The sequence below is a fragment of the Cervus canadensis genome, chromosome 5 (assembly GCF_019320065.1).
Source record: "Cervus canadensis isolate Bull #8, Minnesota chromosome 5, ASM1932006v1, whole genome shotgun sequence".
Lineage (NCBI taxonomy): Eukaryota > Metazoa > Chordata > Mammalia > Artiodactyla > Cervidae > Cervus > Cervus canadensis.
The window spans coordinates 30,198,422-30,223,467 of NC_057390.1; the positions used below are offsets into that span (position 1 = coordinate 30,198,422).

General features: G+C 39.0%; 1 protein-coding gene across 3 annotated transcripts in view; it reads right to left on the minus strand.

Moving 5' to 3' along the window:
• The window catches only part of FSHR (follicle stimulating hormone receptor), a 188,172-nt gene that overhangs the window by 112,358 nt on the left and 50,768 nt on the right, over window positions 1–25,046 (minus strand). For all 3 annotated transcript variants that reach the window (XM_043468525.1, XM_043468526.1, XM_043468527.1), the window contains exon 2: window positions 8,331–8,402. In XM_043468525.1, coding sequence (XP_043324460.1) covers window positions 8,331–8,402 — 72 coding nt within the window. The remainder of the gene's footprint in view (window positions 1–8,330; window positions 8,403–25,046) is intronic.

Sequence of the window (25,046 nt, forward strand, 5' to 3'; positions counted from 1 at the left end):
CCACTTCACACTGCAGAGAGTTTAGTGATTTCCTTTTCCCCCAGCCAGTCCCAAAGCAGTGAAGAGTCAGGAGGTTTGCGATAGTGATGCTGAGGAAAAAAGCTAAGGTGTGACAGTGATCAGTTCACTTCTAATGGAGAAGCTTCTGTTCCACTTCTGCCAAAAGACTCAGTTCCCTCTTGACTTCTTATAGAAGAAGCAGAAGGGGTGGGTTAAACTGGATTAATAAATGAATAGATTAGCACAGATTGGGGCAGAGTTACTAATTCTTTCAGTTATTCTAGGAGGTGGAAGGGGGACAGATCAAACTTAGCAAATCCCCAACCACCAAGGCTACAGAGCCTTCTCTCTTTATGATGAGAAGAGGACAAATTTTCTTTTTTGACATTCATGGTTTGCTCAACTACCAGGATCTAGTCTTCACTTATTTATTTTTTTTCTGACAATAGACTCAGGTTTTTTTTGTGAATTTCCCTCCTCACTTTCAAATCCCCGTGGCTGGGGTAGATATTTTCAGCTCTAGGAATGGAGCCCCTTACTCAAGTCACAGCCAATTTGAACATCATATTCTCTTAGTTGCTGTGGTTGGTCCGGGGATGGTTGTGTGATTTAAGCAAGTCAGACTTAAATCTTAAGACTTTTGTGGGATTGAGCAGGAAAAAGGGCAGTGCTTCCACCCTGAACAGAACCTGAGACAGTGTCCGAAGGCAGGACTGCTACTGTTTTTTTTCCACCAAGGGTGGGGCTCGGCTGGAATGACCATAGTGAAGGAAGACCAGAGAGAGGGGAAAAGCTGAGTCCTAAGGACAGTGAACCTGAATAGAGTTGTTTCTAAACACATTCCTTCTTGCCAAATGTCAAGTTAAATGAGCCATTAAACTCCCTTCTTTTCCTTAAGCCAGTTTGAGGTTTATTTTCTTTGACTTCACACAACAGAAAGAGCCCAAACAAGTGCAATGTTTATATCACTTATTTTGCATATATTATTTTGTGCCTTTTTGTCCTGGGTCATATTTTGAACTATCGCTATAGAAATGTCCAGATCATAGCAGAGTCTCAGCCAGTGTTTACATGTCTATTAACTCCTATGTTTTTTATTATTATCATTCCTATGATAAATATTCCTATTATTTGTTCTATCATTCCTGTCATTCCATTAGTATTTTTTTTTTTTTTTGTATCTAGGTAGTTTCTCTCTCCAACTAATTATATTTGTTTGTCATTTTTATTCATGCACTTTTCAGACATTTATTGTAGGTATCTGACTGTATGAGACACTATGGATCTGGTACTGGGTAAAAGTAGTCATGTCCTTGTGCTCATGGAGCTTAGGGGAGTCAGAGATTAATTAAATTATGGCATAAACAAGTGCAAGAGTGCTAAAGTGACAGTCACCACATAGAGACTAGTGGTGATAGGAGGGTGTTTTACGTTAGTAGCGAGGATTTGTCCTGGTTGAGGAGGTCAGGGAAGGCCTTCCTAGGCAAGTGACACTGGTGTGGGAATCTGAAGCAGAAGGAGGAACTGACTAGATTAAGAGGACAGAGTAGAAAGAAGGTCTTGTCAGAAGGAAGAGCGCGTGCCAGACAAGGCCCAGGGTGGGCAGTGTAGCATGGAACACTGAACTGAACTGAAAAAAGGGGTCAGCAGAGCAAAGAAGAAAATGTGAGAGGTCTAGTCTAGTTGCTTTTCTCTCTCTCTCTCTTTTTAATTTAAGTTTATTTATTTTTAATTGGAGGATAATTACTTTACGTTATTGTGTTGGTTTCTGCTGTATAGCAACACGAATCAGCCATAGTGATACATATGTCCCCTCCCTCTCGAACCTCCCTCCCCCCTCCCACCCCTCTAGATTGTCACAGAACACTGAATTTGAGCTCCCTGTGTCATATGGCAAATTTCCACTGGCTAGCTAATTTTGCATATGGTAATGTATGTGTTTCCATGCTACTCTCTCAATTCGTCCCTCCCTCTCCTGCCCCCACTGTGTCCACAAGTCTCTTCTCTATGTCTGTGTCTCCATTGCTGCCCTGCAGATAGGTTCCTCAGTACCATCTTTCTAGCCTCCATAAATATGCGTTAGTATACGATCCTTGTTTTTCTCTTTCTGAGTTATTTCACTCTATAGAATAGGCTCTCGGTTCATCCACCTCATTAGAACTGAGTCAAATGTGTTCCTTTTAAGGGATGAGTAACATTCCTTTGGGTATGTGTACCACAACTTCTTTATCCATTCATCTGTCGATGGACCTCTAGGTTGTTTTCATGTTAATTTCTTTTTTATGTTCAGAACAGCAGTAAGGTATGTAGTGTGTGTGTGTGTGTGTGTGTACAGGTATACACATGATTAAGTGTAGATTTAGAAAATATCACTCTGGTTGTCATGTAGAAGATAGATGGGGCAGCACAAGAAGAAGCCTGGTGCAGTTTTCTGGGGAAAGACAATGGTAGCTGGAGAAGGAGATGGGTAGACAGATCAGAAGTATAATCAGGAGGTTAAAAACAATAGGACTTGGTGTTGTACTTAAAACAAAATGTTACACTCTGGCTTTGCTCTTAAACAGCAATTCAGGGGTGTGGAAGAAACCTGTAAATTCTGAATACAATCTGATAAATATGCTGTTGCTACTACAAGCACAAGATTATGGTTTGGAAGCACTGAGAGAGTTCTGGAAAGGCTCTACTCTACAGTGGGGGAGGGGGATAAACCTTTGATCCAGCTCCTGGAGGACAAGCAGGATTCTACTAAGTGGAATTTTAGGTAGAAGGACAGCATCTATACACGAACAGTGAAAATATATTTGTTCACTTGTTCATTTACACATTCAACTGTACCTATTTTTTGGTCTCTCTCTGTGCCAGGCATGATCCAATGAACCAGCCATCACATTCTAAATAAGCCATATGATATCTGGGAATGGCAGTGCTTGGGAAATGGCAAATCTTCCTGCCTGAAAGTGTGGGCTACACAAATCTTCCTGCCTGAAAGTGTATGGTGGGAGATATGAGCTTTGATTTCTGTGTCAGAGGCTTATGGTTCTTAGAAGTTTTTCTGCAAGAGACTTTGAGCAAGACAGGTCTGGAAGCAGAGTGGTGGGAGTTTGGGCCTTATGCAGTAGGTTGTGCAAGTGACTTTGAACCTCATAGCTGCAGGAGTAAGATGAGAGAATAGGGCTCCAGAGGTATTTGTGAGGGGTGGTCAATAGGACTGGAAGAGCACCTGCATAGCAGGGAGAGAGAAGGCATGTGAGTCACGGGATTTTCTTGGGAATCTGGGCAGATGATGATGTTATCCATTGGGCAATATGAGAAGATCAGAAATTTAAGGATAGAGATAAGGAGTTTGTTTTCATTGTTAGTATATAGGAATGCAAGGGATTTCTGTGTGTTAATTTTATATCCTGCAACTTTACTATATTCATTGATTAGCTCTAGTAATTTTCTGGAAGAGTTTTTAGGGTTTTCTATGTAGAGGATCATGTCATCTGCAAATAGCGAGAGTTTCACTTCTTTTCCTATAAGGAAACAATACCATTCACCATTGCAACAAAAAGAATAACATACTTAGGAGTATATCTACCTAAAGAAACAAAAGACCTATACATACAAAACTATAAAACACTGATGAAAGAAATCAAAGAGGACACAAATAGATGGAGAAACGTACCGTATTCATGGATTGGAAGAATCAATATTGTCAAAATGGCTATTCTACCCAAAGCAATCTATAGATTCAATGCAATCCCTATCAAGCTACCAACGGTATTTTTCACAGAACTAGACCAAAGAATTTCACAATTTGTATGGAAATACAAAAAACCTCGAATAGCCATAGTAATCTTGAGAAAGAAGAATGGAACTGGAGGAATCAACCTGCCTGACTTCAGACTCTACTACAAAGCCACAGTCATCAAGACAGTATGGTACTGGCACAAAGACAGAAATATAGATCAATGGAACAGAATAGAAAGCCCAGAGATAAATCCACGAACCTATGGACACCTTATCTTTGACAAAGGAGGCAAGGATATACAATGGAAAAAAGACAACCTCTTTAACAAGTGGTGCTGGGAAAACTGGTCAACCACTTGTAAAAGAATGAAACTAGAACACTTTCTAACACCATACACAAAAATAAACTCAAAATGGATTAAAGATCTAAATGTAAGACCAGAAACTATAAAACTCCTAGAGGAGAACATAGGCAAAACACTCTCTGACATAAATCACAGCAAGATCCTCTATGACCCACCTCCCAGAATATTGGAAATAAAAGCAAAACTAAACAAATGGGACCTAATGAAACTTAAAAGCTTTTGCACTACAAAGGAAACTATAAGTAAGGTGAAAAGACAGCCCTCAGATTGGGAGAAAATAATAGCAAATGAAGAAACAGACAAAGGATTAATCTCAAAAATATACAAGCAACTCCTGCAGCTCAATTCCAGAAAAATAAATGACCCAATCAAAAAATGGGCCAAAGAACTAAACAGACATTTCTCCAAAGAAGACATACAGATGGCTAACAAACACATGAAAAGATGCTCAACATCACTCATTATCAGAGAAATGCAAATCAAAACCACAATGAGGTACCATTACACGCCAGTCAGGATGGCTGCTATCCAAAAGTCTACAAGCAATAAATGCTGGAGAGGGTGTGGAGAAAAGGGAACCCTCTTACACTGTTGGTGGGAATGCAAACTAGTACAGCCACTATGGAAAACAGTGTGGAGATTTCTTAAAAAACTGGAAATAGAACTGCCATATGACCCAGCAATCCCACTTCTGGGCATACACACTGAGGAAACCAGATCTGAAAGAGACACGTGCACCCCAATGTTCATCGCAGCACTGTTTATAATAGCCAGGACATGGAAGCAACCTAGATGCCCATCAGCAGATGAATGGATAAGGAAGCTGTGGTACATATACACAATGGAATATTACTTAGCTGTTAAAAAAATTCATTTGAATCAGTTCTAATGAGATGGATGAAACTGGAGCCCATTATACAGAGTGAAGTAAGCCAGAAAGATAAAGACCATTACAGCATACTAACACATATATATGGAATTTAGAAAGATGGTAACGATAACCCTATATGCAAAACAGAAAAAGAGACACAGAAGTACAGAACAGACTTTTGGACTCTGGGAGAAGGTGAGGGTGGGATGTTTTGAAAGAACAGCATGTATATTATCTATAGTGAAACAGATCACGAGCCCAGGTGGGATGCATGAGACAAGTGCTCGGGGCTGGTGCACTGGGAAGACCCAGAGTAATCGGGTGGAGAGGGAGGTGGGAGGGGGGATCGGGATGGGGAATACATGTAACTCCATGGCTGATTCATGTCAATGTATGACAAAACCCACTGAAATGTTGTGAAGTAATTAGCCTCCAACTAATTTAAAAAAAAAAAAAAGAGATAAGGAGTTTGTCTGGATATGAGGCACTTGCGGTTCATTTAGGGGTAGGTCTTGAGGAATCTCTCCATTTCAAAGCAAGAATTATGGCCTCAGAGGAGAGGTGAGTTTAGGCAGATGCAGATTTAGGAGCCCTGGTAGTAAGACATTATTTGATAAATAATAATTTGAAGGTGTGAGTATAAAGAAGGAAACTGGCCAAGAAATGGGGCCCTGGAATACCTGAACTTTTGAGGGGCAGCTGAGGAATAAGAAAGGAGACAGAACTGGTTATGGAGTAGTCTGGGGTGTTCAGCAGGCAGGTAGAAGGGTGAGGTGTCACTGAAGTAAAAGGAGAAAGAGTAATGAGAAGGATGGCGTGAGTGGTCAACGTAATCAGAAGCTACCTGTCGGTTAAGCGCTAAGAGGACAAAGTAGAAGTCGTCAGTTCTGGAAGTTTGGGTGTTACTGGGACCTTTGATAGAATAATTTAACAGTGTGAGAAGATTTGTGGTCAAATAGCAATTGGACTGGAACGAGGAGAGACTGAACAGAAAGGCTGAACAGAATGCAGGCTGCTTTTTCAGAGGAGCGGTAGTGATGAGGAAGAGATAGGAAGGGGGAAGAGAAAGAAGGCAGGATTTATCCAGAAAGGTTTTCCCTCTTCTTTTTAATAAGCATACGTGAAACTAGGCTACATGTGCAGAATGAATGAAAGGGATTTTGTGATTTGTGGAGAGGGAGATGTTGAAAAGGAAGCCAGTAGTTATTAGGTTCAGGAAACTGGTTAAAAACTGGAAGAATAAAATAAATGAAGAAGAGATATCTGGAAAGATCTGATCTGAACTCATCAGGGGCCAAGAAAAGGAGGTGAGACAAAGGAACAAAGGATGAAGGGTACAAATCGTCTGTTCAGAGTTCGGTTCAGTGCTGGCTCCTCTACTCAGGAATGCTTTCTTAGGACATGAAAAGTACTGCAAAAATAAGATTTTTTTTTTTTTTAATGGCATCTGTGTCGGTACAGGCTGATTCATAAAAGCATGTGGTAGAAATGGACATCCTGTGACTCAGGAAGCTGAGTTTCAAAAGCAGCTGCTCTGTCTCTGGGATTATTGCTCTGTCATCTCGGATCAACCCTCTGTCACCACAGGAAGTTCTCCTGGGAGGCTGAGCACCCAATGAGGGGTCAGTCACATTTTCTGGATTTAATTATATTAAGGTGAATTATTTGTACCTGGTACTGATGACTTTAGAATGATTTCTATGCAATTTTACAGACTGGTTGAAGGGGCAAGACCTACCCAATCATCATCAAATCTCTGTTAATTTCAGGCAGGGTAATGGCTGATCCATCCAGGAATACACGTTGAGCTGAAAGCTCTCCTACACTATTTCTTTCCTGTTTTCCTTGGTGAACTCTGCTCAGATGAGTGCCCCATCTTGCAATTCCTGTGCCTATTGAATGTCTTCAAGAAGGTAAACCCTGAAGACCACAGGTCTTAAACTGGGCTCCCGTCCAACAGGGAGACGCTTGCATGTAGATTGCATAAGCCATTCCCCACTATACAAATGCCTCCCTTGATATACAGATGAGGAAACCACAGATCTCAGAGACAGACTGATTTAATCAAGGTGACACAGTTAAGTTTATATTAAAACTAACACTCAAACATAGGATTCTGGCCAATCTCTTCTAACCAAGTGACTTAACCACTGAAATATGTTGCTACTTTCTCTGCTTTGTGTTTCTTTCGTTAATGGATTTATTTCTCACTTCCTCGGACCTGGGCAAGTATTCTTTCTAAAAGGCAGGTGAAAGAATCAAGATAAAAATTTACTGGCTTAAAGAAGGAAAAACATATATAACTGAGGGAGGGGTGTTGCTTATTCTTATAGTGAAAAAAAAAGGTTCCCTTCTGTGTAATCCATCTATCTATTGGTGTACTTATTGGTGCTTAAGTTCTGGATTCTGGCTGCAATTATGGTGAAAAATACTTTTTCCATTTCTTAAAGCCTGGGGGATGGGATCAAATACCTTCAAAAGCAGAGTGGGTTACCATAAGCATGAAATAATTTGCTGGTTTTTTTTTTATTACTTTGTACCCCACTTTGAGAAAAGCTTATTTGGGGAAACCCATACATTAAGCTAGCCCAATAAAGCTCAAATGTTGAAGATCTTAAAAAAAAAAAAGCAAATATTTACATGAACAAAGTCTACTCTTTTCAAAGGAAATCGTCTTCAGTGCTCTAAACTTTCCCAATACTTCTGAATGTTTATCTGTCATTTACCACTTGTCAGCATGGCTTAGGGACAAGAAGTTCACAAAATCTCTAAAGCCCAAATGTTAGTCCCTGCTGTCAATTAAAAATTAATCAGAAATAATAGAGAGTATCTTTAAAAAGAATGGATGTCAGCAGAGAAAATAGGCTTTGGTTTATAAAAATTCCACTCACAGGTACTTTGGGAACAAAAGAAAGAAAATGAAAGTGTTGGTAGCCCAGCCTGACTCTTTGCAACCCCATGGACTGTAGCCTGCCAAGCTCCTCTGTCCATGGGATTCTCCAGGTAAGAATCCAATGGAGTAGATGCCATTCCCTTCTCCAGGGGATCTTCCTGACCCAGGGATCAAACCCGTGTCTCCTGCATTGCAGGAAGATTCTTTACCATCTGAGCCACCAGAGAAGCCAAATTTTGTACCAAAAAAGTGAGAATTTTTTGGATTGACCTTATGCCTATTTCAGTGGCCACATGCTGAAAGATTCCACAAGTTTAGGAAATATGGGAAGGAAATGCAATTGGACAAGATGCAAAATCTTTGCTTGGCATGTCATTCTAGTTCCTAAGCATAAAGAATCATGCTAGATGTGATCTGAGGTTGCTGCCTATAGCCATTCAAAGCACCCACACACTCTTCAGGTACATACATTTTCTCCAGGTCTTCAAATCCTGAAAAGGCTCCTTTTGGGATGACTCGAAGCTTGGTGAGAACAAACCTCCTGAAAAGAGAGTGAGCATAAAATATCACAACCTGTTCATTCATCGATTAGTCACTGAGTGCCTAAGATATAACAACAGATAACAGCCAACGCATACTATGTGCTTGCCATTTAGTAATGGTGATAATTGCTTCTCCATGATCCCTTTTCACCCATATCACAAAGCAGTGATATGGGCACTATTGTTATCCCTCTTTTTCATAAGAGGAAATTGAGGTTTAGGGAGGGTTAAAAAATTTGCCCAGGGTCAGGTGGCTAATATGTGGCAGAGTTAGGATATGAGCCTTCTGTTCATCACTACTCCATGTTGCCTCGTCTGGCCCTATCTGAGTCTCCTTCTTTTTCTCTACTCCAACTCTCAATACCTACTCCCTGTTTCCTCAGCTGACTTTTCTTACTTCAGAAAAAAAAAAAAAAGAAACCAGTAGAAGAGAACATCCTCATGCTCTCACATGGCTCCCAGCTAACCTCCCACCTGCACCTGGGCTTATTATACACCCTGCCCCACTTCCTGTTACTATGGGTGAGCTGTCCAGGGTCCTGACTAAAAACCAGCTCCTCTGATCCACACCACATCTCTATCCTTGCCTTGTGAAGGTAGCCACTACAGCCGTTTCCCCCTTTCTTTCATACATTTCATTCACCTACTTTTTCTTCTTTATTGGATCCTGCCCATCAGTATACCAACATGCCTTAATTTCTCCCATCTTAGAAAAATCTTAACCTCATCCATCTTTAGCTTTTGCCATTTCCTTCTGCTGGAAAAATTTGTCTCATGCTTGCTTCAATGTTCTTCTGATGGCTTCTCATCTTAGTCAGGAAAAAAAAAACCAGGTAGTATATAATGGTCTTCAGGATCCTACAGGATCTTCCCACTCTCCTTTCCCATAGATCCTCTAACTTCAATTTTGACACCTCACACCACTGATTATTTCATTCTCTTCACAGTAATCTCTTACTATTCTTTGTACAGACCAGGTTCCTTCTTGCCTAATATTTCTGCATTTGCAATTCTCTCTTCCTGGAGAATTCTTCTTTCATATTTTTCTGGCTTGCTCCTTCAGCCAGCTGCTTGCTCAAATGTCACTTTCTTAGTAAAGCTTTCCCTAACTACCCTATTTAAAATGACAGCTTCCCCAACTTAGACTGTTAGCCTTAGCTTTCTTCATAGTATTTCTGATATGTTTAATCTTCTATTTACTTATCTACTTATATATTAATATACTTACTTATCTTTTACCCAAAACTAGAATGCAAGCTCTGTGAGGGCAGGGATTTTTATCTGATTTGCCTATTGCTGTATACCAAATGCCTGGAACAGTGAATGATGTATGACACATATTCAGAAAAATGTTTCTTGAATGGCTATTGAAGTCTGAGAGTTCTAGGCTTGAGGGTAGAATTACAGGTGACCCTTTGGGAATCTATAACAGGAGTACTATTTCTGCTCCCTCTCACTTTCCTTGCTTTGCAATTGGTTAATAGGGATTTCGTTTTCCCCCTACTATAATCCTTCCTTCTGCAAGGCAGTCTGTTAGTGGGCATTCAGTGTGGACTTGAAGTTTCACAAACCTTCTTTACATTAGTCTCCTTTTTTTTAAATTGGTATTAGTGAAATTCCTGTTTCATAAAGTTATTGTTCAAGCAAGCAGTCCTTTTCTTCCACTTTGTTTGTTTGCCTTTCGTTGTCATGTCCTCACCAGTTCCAGGGTGAGGAATCACGAGAGAGAATTCTGTGTACTGTTCTTACTCTGGAGGATTTTATACACATGGGAAGGCAAAAAATAGAAGCCTTGGAATCACAAGAAAACAGATGTGGGATACAGTTGATGTAACAACTATAAATGTTATACAAGGATTAAAATGTAAAATTCCCATAGTACATAAATAAATATATATAAGGAAGGTTGGAAGGAGTGTGTAAGCTTGAGCTTGGATCTCAAAACTATCAGATCATATTGATGCTAAAAGCACAGTCTCCATGAAAGTATTTGGTCTAATTTAGGGTTGAGTGTAATGGTTCTGGAACAGTGTAACTTATTAAATGCTCATCTGAAAAGAATCAAGGTCAGTTCATATTCTCTTAATGTTCTCACTTAATCTTAGTTAAAGTAGACAAATTTCTTTTGTTCCTATTTATTACAAGACAGAAAAATTATGAAAACAAACTGGTAAAAGCAAAGAATAAAATTGTTTTAAACTACTTAGTCTAAAACTTCAAGGGAGTTGACATACTAAGGTAAATACTAGTTAATAAGACATGCAAAGAGTGGAATCTTGTATAATTGACTTTATTTGATAATGAGTCAACCAGATAGTTCTTTTGGATTCAACTTTAGTATCAAGCACATATTCTAAAACTTTTAATGTCTATTCCTGTATTAAGTGGTTCAAACTAATTAATAAAATTAAATCTTATCGAAGATTTAAAGTCTTCCATCTCCTGAAAGGCTATAAATTAGATCCACTAAAGATCACCCAGAAGTCTTATGTAAAACATAGCCAATATTGTTTCAGTTGCATAGCTGAGCTTATAAAAAAGTATAAGACATTTCTAGGGACCTAGAGTATAATAACTGAATACCAGATGGAAACTGGAGTCATGAATGCAAAAAGAATTCTAAGAAGGTAAATTGAAGTCAGTGTATTCTGGGAGTGTCCGGTTGGGGGAGGAGGGGATAAAGAAAAGAAGTTGGGAGGAGGGGTATCTGGACTTGGTAGACAAAGCATTTGTGTTTTGATCCCATGAGATGAAATATGGAAGTTGGAATGCAAAGATTTATTTATGTATGTCATTGTCTGTCTACCTACCTATCTATCTACCTATCTATCATATGTGTTTTCTAGAAAGAAAGTGGAGAATATCAATTTTCAATGAAATAACATCTGGAGAATTTCCATAATTTATGAAAGACATAAATGCTCAGATTCAGAAACCTCAATAAGTCTCAGGAAGGGAAACAGACAAATCCATTGTCAGATACCTGTGAATTAAAACTGTAGAGCCAAAAAAGAATTTTTTAAAAATGCAAACAGAAGAAAAAAGTCATTATCTTCAAAGGAAAAAAAAAATACAATTAGAAAGCTTGGTAAAAATATCTTCAAAATTATTAGAGAAAATAACTGCCAGTTTAGAGTCCCGTTTCCAGAAGTAGTCATTCAAATGTGGGGGTAAAATAAAAAGAATTTAGAAAAGTTTAATTCACCCTTAACAAAGTTTTAGCAAGAAATTTCCCTTAGAAAATAATCCAGTGGGAAGGCTCAAAAACAAGGAGGAGTAGTGAACATAGAAATTAGTACTCCTTATTGAATAGGTAGGTTTATAATGGTTGGAAAACTCACCTATTTAATAAGGAACACTAAAAAAATAGTGACCAAGTCCATTCATGATAAAACATTTTGACACACAAGGAAAAGAGAGAATATCCTTAATCTGATAAGGAGAAAAATCTATTGTACCACTACAATAAATACATCATACCCAGTGATGAAATGTTAGACACATTTCTTTTAAAATTAGAAATGAGGCAAGGACGCCTGCTGTTGCATCTGCCACTCAGTATTGTCCTAGGCACCCTAGCCTATACAGTAAAATGAAAAAAAAGAAAAAGATATATTAAGATTATTGATGAAAAACTGTCATTGTCTATAGATAACATAATTGTCTATAAAGCAAACTCTAACCTAAGAGATCAGTAGTAGAACTAATAAAGTCTAGTTGGGTAGGTGGCTGTATAATTAACACACTTAATTTTCATTCTTATATTATTTTAAAGTATATCACTGGTAATGGCCATACAACTTATGTTTAAGGGAAATCACACTGTTGTAAAAATATCAGTTTTAATCCACATTAACAGAAATTAAATGCAAGACCCATATAAGACATAATAGTTTTTGCTGTTTCTTTTGATACATGTGAATGGAAATTGACTAGCTGGTTAATATTCATATGGAAGAGCAGTTTTGAAGAATAGCCAAAACAATTTTGAAGAAGTAAAACAAGATTGGGAGAATTGGCATAATAGGTGATATGATTTTTATAAAACTATAGTGATTAAAATGCTGTGGTATTGACAGAGATTAATCAGTAGACCAGTGGAAAAGAAAACAAATATAGAAATAGACCATTAAACAAAAGAAAATGACATGTGAGAGAGTAGCATTAAAAATCTATGGAGGAAGATGTGGATTAATCAATAAATGCTTAAAGTATTGATTATCCTTGTTGATAAAAATAAAACCTTTATTATCATATTAAAATCTCAATTCCAGGTTTATTAAAAATCTAAATGGGAAAAATCAATACTTTAAAACTTTTAAATAAAATGTAACATTTTATTGAGAAAATTGTCTTTTAAAAAGATATGAAAATTGTATACCAAAATTGTAAAGCTAATAGATTTGACTATAGTAAACTTAAAATTTATCAAAAACAAAGATAAAATGGGGAAATAGACTGGGGAAAGATGTTTGCAACACATACAACTAACAAGGGTTGGCATCCAAAATACAAAGAACTTTACAAAATAATGAGAAAAATACAAACAACCCAGTAGAAAAATTGGCAAAAGAAAAGAACAGGCAATTCATATAAGAGAAAATGCAAATGGCCAATAAACATATGAAAAGATGCTCAACTTCACTAGTAATTAAGAAAATGCAAATTTAAACAATAATTAGATGCCTTTAAATACCACCGTATTGACAAACACTATAAGGAATACTTCACAGTAGCAGTGCTGGTGAGACAGTGGAATATTAGGACATTTTCTACACTCTTGATGGAAGGATAATTTGCTACGAGTACTTTCAGTAGCCACTAGGCAAAATGTATTAAAGTCAAAGAAACAAATGCCTTTGGATCCAGTTATTTCAAGTCTCTTGGCCACATATACACATGGAGACAGGTAAAAGATTAACCACTGCAAGATCATTTGTTAAAAAAAAAAAAACAAAACTGGAGACAAATGCTCATAAACAAGAGAATGAATATATGATAATCAATTGTGATATACTGACGCAATGCCAAATTACAAAGCAGTGAAAATAAACAAACTAGCTGGAGCTGCATTCAAAAATCTGGATAAATCCTGAAAGCAGAATGTTGAGCAAAAAGTGAATTACATGTGTAGTATGTACAGTGTGATGTGATTTTCATAAAGGTTAACAACATGCAAAATAAAACAGTTTATTGTTTTGTATGAATTGTGTTTTTTTCATTCTGTATTTTTGATGTTTTCAGATCTTGTGGTATGTTGATTCTGGAAGGACTACTCCTCCCAGGGCTAATTCCTAGAGACAGCAAACAACTGGCCTCAGAGTGTATGTTTCTTATGCAAACCAACTAATCCACCCACCCCCCACCCCCGTGCCCCCCCTCCCCAACACCCACCACTTCCTTTAAGGGGCCCTTATACCCTAAGCCTCTGTTTCTCTACCCTGATCACCCCAGGGAAGCTCCTACACTGCAGAGTCCTAAACCTGTTTACCCTGTTTTTTTTCCCCCTTGGAAGCCACAAGGAAAGTTCTTGCCTGTTTTCCCCCAGCTCCGGTTGCCACAAGACAGACCCTGGTGCTTCCTCACAGCCCCCCTTTCTCTTGGGAGCTGTGAATATGACAAACCGTCTTTTCATGGCAGTTGGCTTCTAATATGTTGGCTTCACCATACTCGAATAATAAGACCCATGGCTTCCCTGGTGGTTCAGACGATAAAGAATCTGCCTGCAATGCAGGAGGCCCAGGTTCAATCCCTGGGTCGGGAAGATCCCCTAGAGAAGGGGATGGCAGCTCACTCCAGTATTCTTGCCTGGAGAATTCCATGGACAGAGGAGCCTGATGGCCTACAGCCCCTGGGGTCTCAAAGAGTCAGACATGACTGAGTGGCTAATATTTTCACTATATTCAAATAATAATAAGATCCATATTTCAAAATATGTTTAGAGATGCATACAGATTTATCAAAAGGAAACTTCTGAGAATGACAACAGCAAAATCACCGTGTTTACCTCTGTGACAAGGAAAAGGAGTGAAACACAACTCTAAAGTATTTTTCAAAAAGATCTGAGCCATTTTGACCAAATGTTAAGATTTAGCAAAGCTGAGTGGTACTTTATGAGTGTTTATGATATCATTTTGTATGCTTCATACTTGAAATATTTCATAATTAGTTTTTCAAGACTGAAATTCTCACCAGGCCATATCCCCAGCATCATTTATTTATGTCTGTTTTTAAACAGAGAGAGCTATTTAAAAATGTCATCATACCCTTCATGTCAGATGGCAACTTTCATACTCTGTAAGGGGGGCATAAAGTTGCCTGAACAATTTCTGTAAAGATGCACAATTCATCAATATGATTCCAAAAAGAAAATTTTCTTCACTATATTGCAAGTTATTTCATGTCTCTTTCATGATAAATGGGGTGGGTGGGGTGTATTTTTTATTTTTTACTTTCCTGAAATGGGGAAGCTTTAGGATTCCCTTGAACAAGCAATTAATTTCTTGGGTGGTCGATTCACCCTTGGCCAAATTTAATTCCTCTTTGTGGATTAAAGGAGAATAGTTTAAAAGATCCCATAAAAAGCTTTCTGGCAGTTTGGAAAACAGCCAATATTCTTTTTGAGGAAGCTGCCTTTTTATGATGGCCCAAGGTGTAAATGACACTGCTCTCTGTGTTCTTTGAATTTCACATGAGTTTAAAAAATTAAAGTGAGAACAGTTTGACACAGGGTATACAAAAAGAAACTGATCATCGTCCTGACCTCGAAATGCCAAGAGTTTTTGTGCTTCACAGTCTTTAGGTCAGACCGCTACCCTAATTAACTTTCTGGGAATGTGTTTAGGAAAACTATCCTAGGGGGTGGATTGAATTAAATGAGGAAATCATCTGGAAAAAAAAAAAAAGAGTATAGCTAACTTGATTTGGCTCTTTACCATGACCCAGGAGATGACTATCTCACTGTCAAAATCATTTGGGCATCTAATTAGGTGTATTTTTCACTTTGCCACATGAGTCATGAAACCAGTGGGGCAGTGAATGGCAGGAAGGAAGAGGTGAGAAGGTAGGAAGAGCAGGCTTCCTTATATAACTGGACTTTAAGCTTTAAAAAAAAAATTCTCCACCTTCTGGCATGTCTTAACTGCCTAGATGTGGGGTGCTCTGTCACGTGCAATGTGAGATGTTCTGTAAAGTACAGAGAAATTGGTTCAGCTGACTTTAGCCCTTTACTGACCTCCAGGCTGTGTGTGAAAATGCCAACTATCCATTGGGATTGCAAAGGCTCTCGTGGAGGTTTCTTGGAATAGACGTGTCAGTGTTCTTTGTACTTTTCCTTCCTGGTGTGGAGGAGACACTTGTTCTTCACCTTTAGCCAAATGTGGGAGGTATGAGGAGAACTAATTAAAGAGTTTGTCACTCATTTCCTGCATATCTAGGTGATATAGAGTCTGGCTTATGACTAAAGTCTGGCCTCTAAAGGTGAGAAATGGCCAGCTGCTTTGGGAAAGAGGTGTGACGAAGGTGTGGGTTTCCCAGAAGCCAGGCCTGTACCCAGCCAAAAGGAACTGGCCTCTCATCCTGAAAAGAATGGACTTGCCTGAATAGTGACCAGAGCCCAATAGAAAACCTGACTGGAGTAGACTTCCAGAAGCCTGTAGGAGGAAGGAACTGCTCCCTCCGAACTACTCTGAGCAGTGGAATAGGGAGGCTTTAAATAGGATGAAAGAGGGGACCTTGAATAACATTTGACACTGGACTTTCATGACATTTATGAGAGTACACAGCTATGGCATCTGCCCTGAATTTCATCTGGGATGGGGAAGACAAGTCAATGGAGCAGGTTTGCCTGGCAGTGGCAGTTAAGAAGAGAGCTCCTTCTTTTTGTATCCCACCGAATCCATCCTGATCAGTATGTTATGGCTTCTGTGTCTTCCCCAAATCTTTCTCTGTAGACATTTATCCGTGAGAGAAATGTATTCTGAGCTTAAATGGGAGAAGGAATAGAAAGGAATAGAAAACATTCTTGTTCCTGTTTCCTCCCCTTTTATTTAGTTCTCATTACACGGGCTGACAGTGAGCAATTTAGGACAGAGAGGATAATTTGGCTTTTCCTTTTGGTGTAGTTTGAGATAGAAGAAAGGTTTGCATATCAAAGCCCCAGCCACAGGGATTATCTGCATACTAGCCAAAAGGAGGCAAAGTCCGCTTGCCCAGACATTCAGTTCCCATTGACCTTCTATCTAGTTTAACTTCCAGATAGTCTGTCTCAAGGTTCGTCTAGTTAAAGTTATGGTTTTTCCAGTAGTCATGTATGGATGTGAGAGTTGGACTATAAAGAAAGCTGAGCACAGAAGAATTGATGCTTTTGGAACCATGGTGTTGGAGAAGACTCTTGACAATCCCTTGGACTGAAAGGAGATCCAACCAGTCAAAACTAAAGGAAATCAGTCCTGAATATTCATTGGAAGGACTGATGCTCACGGTGAAATTCCAGTACTTTGGCCACCTGATGTGAAGAACTGACTCATTTGAAAAGACCCTGATGCTGGGAAAGATTGAAGGCAGGAGGAGAAGGGGACAACAGAGGATGAGATGGTTGGATGGCATCACCGACTTGATGGACATGAGTTTGAGCAAGCTCTGGAATTGGTGATGGACAGGGAAGCCTGGCGTGCTGTAGTCCATGGGGTCGCAAAGAGTTGGACTCCACCGAGTGACTAAACTGTACTCAATCTGTCTCATGTAGACACTGCCACATGCCATTGTGTCAACTCATGATACCATGATGTTTTCTTTGGGAGAGAAGGTATAGTTGTAGGTGGGTAGGTGCCACTCCAAACCCAACTCCAATGACACCTCATTGTCCAGCAAGTCTCAGGGATTTCCCATCATCAACCTTCTGAGAGTGGTGATTCTTCACTTTTGTCATCTTCCAGTGAACAGGAATTTCTAATAGCTGTTTTGAATCTGCTTTTTTAAAATTTCCACTTATGTCCCGTTATCTCAGCATCTGTGCTGGACTGATAAAGGGGGTGAGGCTCTCCTGCTAACTATATACCATTGCTGACTTTATCTCCTCCTTTATATAACCTTTATATCAAGGTTGCAGAGACTTCTTTTCCTGACTAACTCCGCCCCTCAATCCCTTGTTTGCACCAAGTGGCTCTGAAATTACACTCTACACCACATTTTATCACCTGTTCACTTCCATTTTTTCAGCTGTTCACTTTCATCATCTTTTACCTGAATCTAATGCCTGATTGATAACTCATTTATATGAGAGCTCAGGATGAAGAAGCAACATGATGAAAAGAAAAGATCACTAAGGATAAAAAATTAGAAATCTGGGTTCTCTTCTGGCTGTGCTACAAAGTATGCAAATAACAGAGAAAAGTCAAGTCCAATCAATAAAGTGAGGGAGTTGGGCCCAATGATCTCTAAAGCCCTAGAAGATAGATTTCACACTGTGGTTGTATAGTGGAATCCTCTTCAAACGCTCTCCCATTTCAGTCATATTTTGTGTAAAGCAAAAGGAATCACTTTACGTTAAGCGCTCATCATAGGATAAAGCCCATTGTAGGGGATTACCGAATGATAGCTAGCCCTCCTTTTTATCAGGTCAAGTTTAAAATCACTTGAACCTGCCCTTTCCTTACCATCCCTCCGCCATCACTCAGGCCAGACCCTCATCCACTCATGTCTGCAGCCTTGACTGTGACCTTCTAACAGAATTTCCTCCTCTGGTCTCCACTGTCCGATCTGTCTCATCTAAGACCAGTGTGTTCCTCTGAACACTGCTCTGAATACTCTCCTACTGAAAAACAAGACAAAACAAAAGAAAAAAAAAGTCAACAAAGATTAAAGACACTCAAAGCCCCTTCAATTTCTCACTAGCAACTCTGGGAATCCTAACTCATTTGTCATCCATTTGAGGCATTCCACAGTCTGCCTCCACTTGCTTTTCAGAGAGATGTTCTATTACTTCCTGTGTAGAAGCTCAATCTGCCCAGGCCTTCACCATTAATACATGGCTTGTGTTGTATATGTGTTAAAATCCCATGGGTGTATGTCTTAGTTTCCCTAAGTATATGGAATGGTGCCATAGAGCAGGAACCAAGCCACTTGTCTGTATTCCAAAGGGCCTCATCTCAACAGAGCTTTGCATATTTCCCATATTAATGCATGTTAGTAGATGGGGGATATTGTTTATGATGGCAGTAGCTCTTAAGTTTTAGGCATTTGAGCATCTCATACTTTAAATCACAGAAATTGTTAGCCCTTTAAAATTATGCCAATCATACCAATCAGTTTTGTTCAAAATAACACCTGGGACACACATCATTTTCATCATTCATCATTTCATGAATGATGAAAAAGGAGTTTAACTTTCTAGGAATTTAACACAGACTTGGTGAAGAATATAGAAAAGGTTTCTTAGGATGTGGGAGAGCAGTTGGTAGAAAGTAAAAACTGCAAATTATTGGCCCATGAACAGAATCCAGCACAAGACATGTTTTGTTCAGCCCACACAGTATTTTAAAGAAGTTTGAATTGGTTGCCAGCTCTTCACATTGTGAAAGTTCATCTAAAACTGCAGATCTGTGGCTTCTCTTGAAGACTTTGATCTTGCAACACTGGGCTCCATTCCCACGAAAGTATAATTGGCTACAGTTGAGTGATGGCTGACATGGTTGGTCAGGTTTCATTCATGCTGGTCTGTTCTTCTGTCCTGTGTCTTAAGGCTTTGTGTTTGGGATTTCTGGTTCTTGAAAAGCTAGTCTGAATGGGTTTGAATGTTTTAGAATTCAAAGGTTCTCAACCTTGGGTGCACATGAGGATCACTTAGGGCTGTTTTTGTTGTTGCTGTTTTTTACATACTGTAAGTGCCTGAGCCACACCCATGTTGGGGGGCTGGGGCGGGGGGTGGGCAGCAGGTGCAACCAGGCATCCTTACTATAAAAGTTCCCCAGGTGATTCTCATGCATAGTGAAGACTGAGAACTCTTGCTTTAGAGGGAAAACAAAAAGAATCAGCAGCAAGCTGCCTTGATCGGTAGTTAGGGAGTTGGGATGATGGGGAAGGTTTTTTCAAAGTTATGCAGTGCTGTGTTTGGTCACTTAGTCGTGTCCAACTCTTTGCAAGCCTATGGACTACAGCCCGCCAGACTCCTCTGACTGTGGGGAGTTTTCAGGCAAGAATACTGGAGTGGGTTGTCATGCCCTCCTCCAGGGGATCTTTCCAGCCCAGGGATCAAATCCAGGTCTCCCGCATTGCAGGTTCTTTACCCTCTGAGCCACCAGGGAAGCCCACCATGCACAGTTATTGATTTATAACTTTTTTATTGATCAAGTACTTCATGATGCACATTAAAGTTCTGGGAAAAGCAATGGTAAGCAAGATACGTTTCTTGCCTTACCAATTTTAATTCTACTGTGATATATATAATCTAATAATTATAGCACAGAGTGTATGGTGCTATACATACATATATATATGTATGTATAATACATACATGACTATTTTTAGTGCTTGCTGTGTCAGGCACTATGCTAAATCCTTCATTTGTATTATCTATTATAATCTTCAAAACCACCTCATGAAGTAGGTAACTATTACTTTATAGATGAGAGCGTTGAGTTAAGAGTGGTGTAGTAACTTGATCAAAGACACAGTAGCAGATCTGATTTTCAAACTCAGGTCTGGCCCCCAAAGCCCATGCTCATATATGTATATGTAAATTCACACACACACACACACACACACATATAATCAGAGGGATTAGAGATCAGAACGAGAGCTAGTAAGATTTTCACGGGGGCAAGTGGGATGAATGAGGATAAAATATATCAGGAACTTAGATGTTCCTTTAAAAAGCAGTACTAAGTAAATTAATTCAAAGCGGGGTGGGACCAGCAGTCATTTGAGATTGTGCTAGAAATTTGGGAAAACACAAAGATGCCTCAAGAAGGTGAAAGGAGAGATGTTACCAGAAATTCCCCTGAAGGTCAGTCTTATTAAATTATTATTAACAATTCAGAATTGGTTTTGAATTATCAAAGAATTTTATTAATTGAGAATTGGGTTTGGAATAGAATTCAGGGTCTTGGTCTAGATGGAATTCAGGGCTACTCTTACTCTGTCAGAGTGAATAAACAGAATTCCACTTTAATGACTCACCAGGGTCTCAGACAGCATCTGATAAAATGGCAAATATATCATGCCTCTAAAGTGGCTCTTTCAGTCCCCTTGGTTAATGTCAAATGGTTTAACTGTGATTTTTATTGACAACACTCAGCTCAAGATGCAATAATGAAAGGCAACTGTCACATAAAGGTCAGTTTGGGGCAACTTCTGTTCAGATATAGGAGGATTAAATAGGGATAAACATCCTTCTGGAATCTATGGGCGCCACTTGACTGTGACAATCACTGAAGATGAAATCACAAGAACAGCACCAAACAAAACCTCATCGTTGCACCATGAACCAAAGATAAATTTAAGTCTTTCATAATGCACTTAAAACTAATTTATGTTTTCTATTTAGGAGTTTCACACATTTAATCAGAAAGCATATGCATTGAATAATTATCTTTTACTGACTCTGTAAAATGCAAATATCAAATGTTCAAATGAACCCTGTTAGAGACAAGAACAAATGCATAAAACTATTTAAAATAGATTTGGAGTAAAGCAAGTAAGACAGTACTCAGAATGCAACCCTGGATCCAAAATCACTCCTCGTGTAATAAGTATGTTATTTATTACAGGATTTAAAAGAATGATTTATTTAATCTTTAAGGCAGTAATCTGATGATATCTGTACCTAATCCTTAAGAGCAACATGTATTTTGACAGAGAGAAATATTCCCTGAAAAGTTTAATGTCCTCTGTGAGGATAAGAAGAAAGCATTATTTGGCATTGTTTCTTTTGAATATGGACCAGAGATTTTGCCAGAAATCAAGATGAATACTTCTGCTTTGCATCAGAAGAACATTAAATATTAAGCGCACATTATTCTTGATGCTAACTGCTAGCACAGAGCAATCCTGAATGGATAGTTCCTACATTGTAATACAAGCAAAGCATTAGTTGTCTCTGGTACTTAACTGGTAGAAATGAATAGCAATGGTCAGTAGAAATACAAGGACTCTTTCCTTCATTGAAAATGTTACAATCTATAAATGATAATTTCTAGATTAACTGTGTGTGACACAGTAGCAGCTTTGAAAACAAAAATGTAATAATATTGATACCTTGCATTTCACAAAAAGGGTCATGTCTCCAATTTTCTGAACATGGGCTATATTTCATTTTACTCTAGGAATGAAATCTCTATCTTGGCTCTTGACATTTCCTGTTTTGAAAACACCCATTGATCTAAGAAATAAATGTTCCTGTTAAACGGAGTCTTTGCACTAGCTAAAGACTAAAACATGGTGGTGAAGAGCTGGGTCACCGCTGGTAGGATGCAACCTCCACCAGACTTTTTCAATTCGGAACTGTGAAAAGCACACAGATTCTAGCTTGTGGGGACATTGACCACTGGAAAGGGGCTTAGCCTTGGCTGAAAGGGAGAACAAACTGGGGGCTGAACAAACATTTGGTACAGACTTACTATGTACAGCCATTGTTCAAGGCTGTTTACCATACACTCTCACTTTTTAGTTCTCACGACAGTGTGACAAGTAAAATTTTTTTTCCCAAACTAATGTACAGTTTGAGCATATATGTACAATTCCAAGAGTTCTAACACATGGATAGATTCATATAGGGCTTCCCAGGGGCTGCAGAGGTAAAGAATCCACCTGCCAATGTAGGAGACTCAGGTTCGATCTTTGGGTCGGGAAGATGCCCTGGAGAAGGAAATGGCAACCCACTCCAGTGTTCTTGCTTGGAGAATCCCATGGACAGAGGAGCCTGGCGGGCTACAGTCCACGGGGTTGCCAAGAGTGGGGCATGGCTGAGTGGCAGAGCAGGTGCGTGGATTCATATAACCCTCACCACCACATTCAGGATGCAGAACAGTTACATCGCCATATAACTCCCTGTGCTGTCCCTTTGAAGTCACACTGATACCCTTCCCACACTTTAAACCCTGGTAACCACTGATCTGTATTCTGGTGCTATACTTTTCCTTTCTCAACTATTATATAAATGGTACTACCCAGCATATTACCTTTTGAGACTAGCTGTTTTTCCATCAGTGCTTTTTAATTAAGCCTCATGGATTTTGTTTTCTTTATCAGTAGCTTGTTTCTTTTTGTTGTTGAGTGGTATTTCATTGTGTATATGTATATATAGCATATATATACATATACATTGTGTATATGCATTGTATATATACCACAGTTTGTTTACCCATTCACCTAAAGGACATTTGGGTTGTTGCTATTTTTGGGCGATCAGGAATAGAGTTACTGTAAACACTGATGTTCAGGGTCTAGTAGAAATATACATTTTCACTTTTCTAGGATAAATATCTTTGAGTAAAATTGCTGGGTTATATGGTAAATGCAAGTTTAACTCTGAGAAACTGCCAAATTGTGTTGCACAACAGCTTTCCAGTTTTGCCGTCTCACTAGTTGTATGTGAGAATTCCCAATGTGCTACATCCTTGTCAGCCCTTGGCAGTGTCAGTTTTGTTTTCAGCTGTTCTAATAGATGTGTAGTTTTATCACATTGAGATTTTCAAGTTTTTTTTTTCTTAATGGCCACTGAGGTTGAGCATCTCTTCATGTGCTTATCTGACATTCGTATATCTTCTTTGGTGAAGTGCCTATCACCTCACACTGGTCAAAATGGCCATCATCAAAAAGTCTACAAACAATAAATGCTGGAGAGGGTGTGGAGAATAGGGAATGCTCTTGCACTGTTGGTGGGAATGTAAATTGATACAGCCACTATGGAAGACGGTATGGAGATTCCTTAAAAAACTGCGAATAAAACCACCACACACACACACACAAAATGATGGCCATTCTGACAGATGTGAGGTACTTCTTTGGTGAAGTACTCCGGCTTTTTTGCTGTTGATTCCTTTCTGTTGAGTTCTAAGAGTTTTCCTGTTTTAAAAAAGTAATCTGGATACATGTTCCTTCTCAGAGATGTGGTTTACAAATACTTTCTCCCAATCTGTGGCTTCTTTTTCATTTTCTTGATAGTATCTTATGCAGAGCAAAAATTTTGATAGAGTCCAACTTATCACTTGTTTCTTTTATGGGTAGTGCTTTTAATGTTATATCTAAGAACTCTGCTGAACTCCAGGTGACAGAGATTTTCTCCAGTGTTTTCTAAGAATTTTTTAATTTTATGTTTTACATTTAGATTTATGATCCATTTTGGATTTCAGGTTATTTTTTGTGTGAGGTTTAGGTCAAGCTTCCTTTTTGTCATAGGTTCCAAAACTATTTGTTTTAAAAAGACTATCCTTTTGCCTTTGAATTACTTTTCCTCCTTTGTCAAAAATCAGTCAGCCCTAATTGTGTGAGTTGATTTCTAGACTCTCTATTCTGTTACATTGATCTGAGTCTGTCCCTTTGCCAGTGCAGTACTTTCTTGATTACTGTAGTTTTATAGTAAGTCTTATACAAAAACGATCTTCGTGACCTAGATAATCATGATGGTGTGATCACCAACCTAGAGCCAGACATCCTAGAATGTCAAGTCAAGTGGGCCTTAGGAAACATCACTATGAACAAAGCTAGTGGAGGTGATAGAATTCCAATTGAGCAATTTCAAATCCTGAAAGATGATGCTGTGGAAGTGCTGCACTCAATATGCCAGCAAATTTGGAAAACTCAGCAGTGGCCACAGGACTGGAAAGGTCAGTTTTCATTCCAGTCCCAAAGAAACACAATGCCAAAGAATGCTCAAACTGCCACACAATTGCACTCATCTCACACACGAGTAAAGTAATGCTCAAAATTCTCCAAGCCAGGCTTCAACAGTACATGAACTGTGAACTTCCAAATGTTCAAGCTGGATTTAGAAAAGGCAGAGGAACCAGAGATCAAATTGCCAAGATCCACTGAATCATTGAAAAAGCAAGAGAATTCCAGAAAAATATCTATTTCTGTTTTATTGACTATGCCAAAGTCTTTGACTGTGTGGATCACAACAAACTGTGGAAAGTCCTTAAAGAGATGAGAATACCAGACCACCTGACCTGCCTCCCGAGAAGTCTGTATGCAGGTCAGGAAGCAACAGTTAGAACCAGACATGGAACAACAGAGTGGTTCCAAATCAGGAAAGGAGTCCGTCAAGGCTGTATATTGTCACCCTGCTTATTTAACTTCTATGCAGAGTACATCATGAGAAACGCTGGGCTGGATGAAGCACAAGCTGCAATCAAGATTGCCGGGAGAAATATCAATAACCTCAATATGCAGATGACACCACCCTTATGGCAGAAAGTGAAGAAGAACTAAAGAGCCTCTTGATGAAAGTGAAAGAGGAGAGTGAAAAAGTTGGCTTAAAGCTCAACATTCAGAAAACTAAGATCATGGCATCTGGTCCCATCACTTCATGGCAAATAGATGGGGAAACAGTGGAAACAGTGTCAAGACTTTATTTTCTTGGGACTCCAAGAATCACTGCAGATGGTGACTGCAGCCATGAAATTAAAGATGCTTACTCTTTGGAA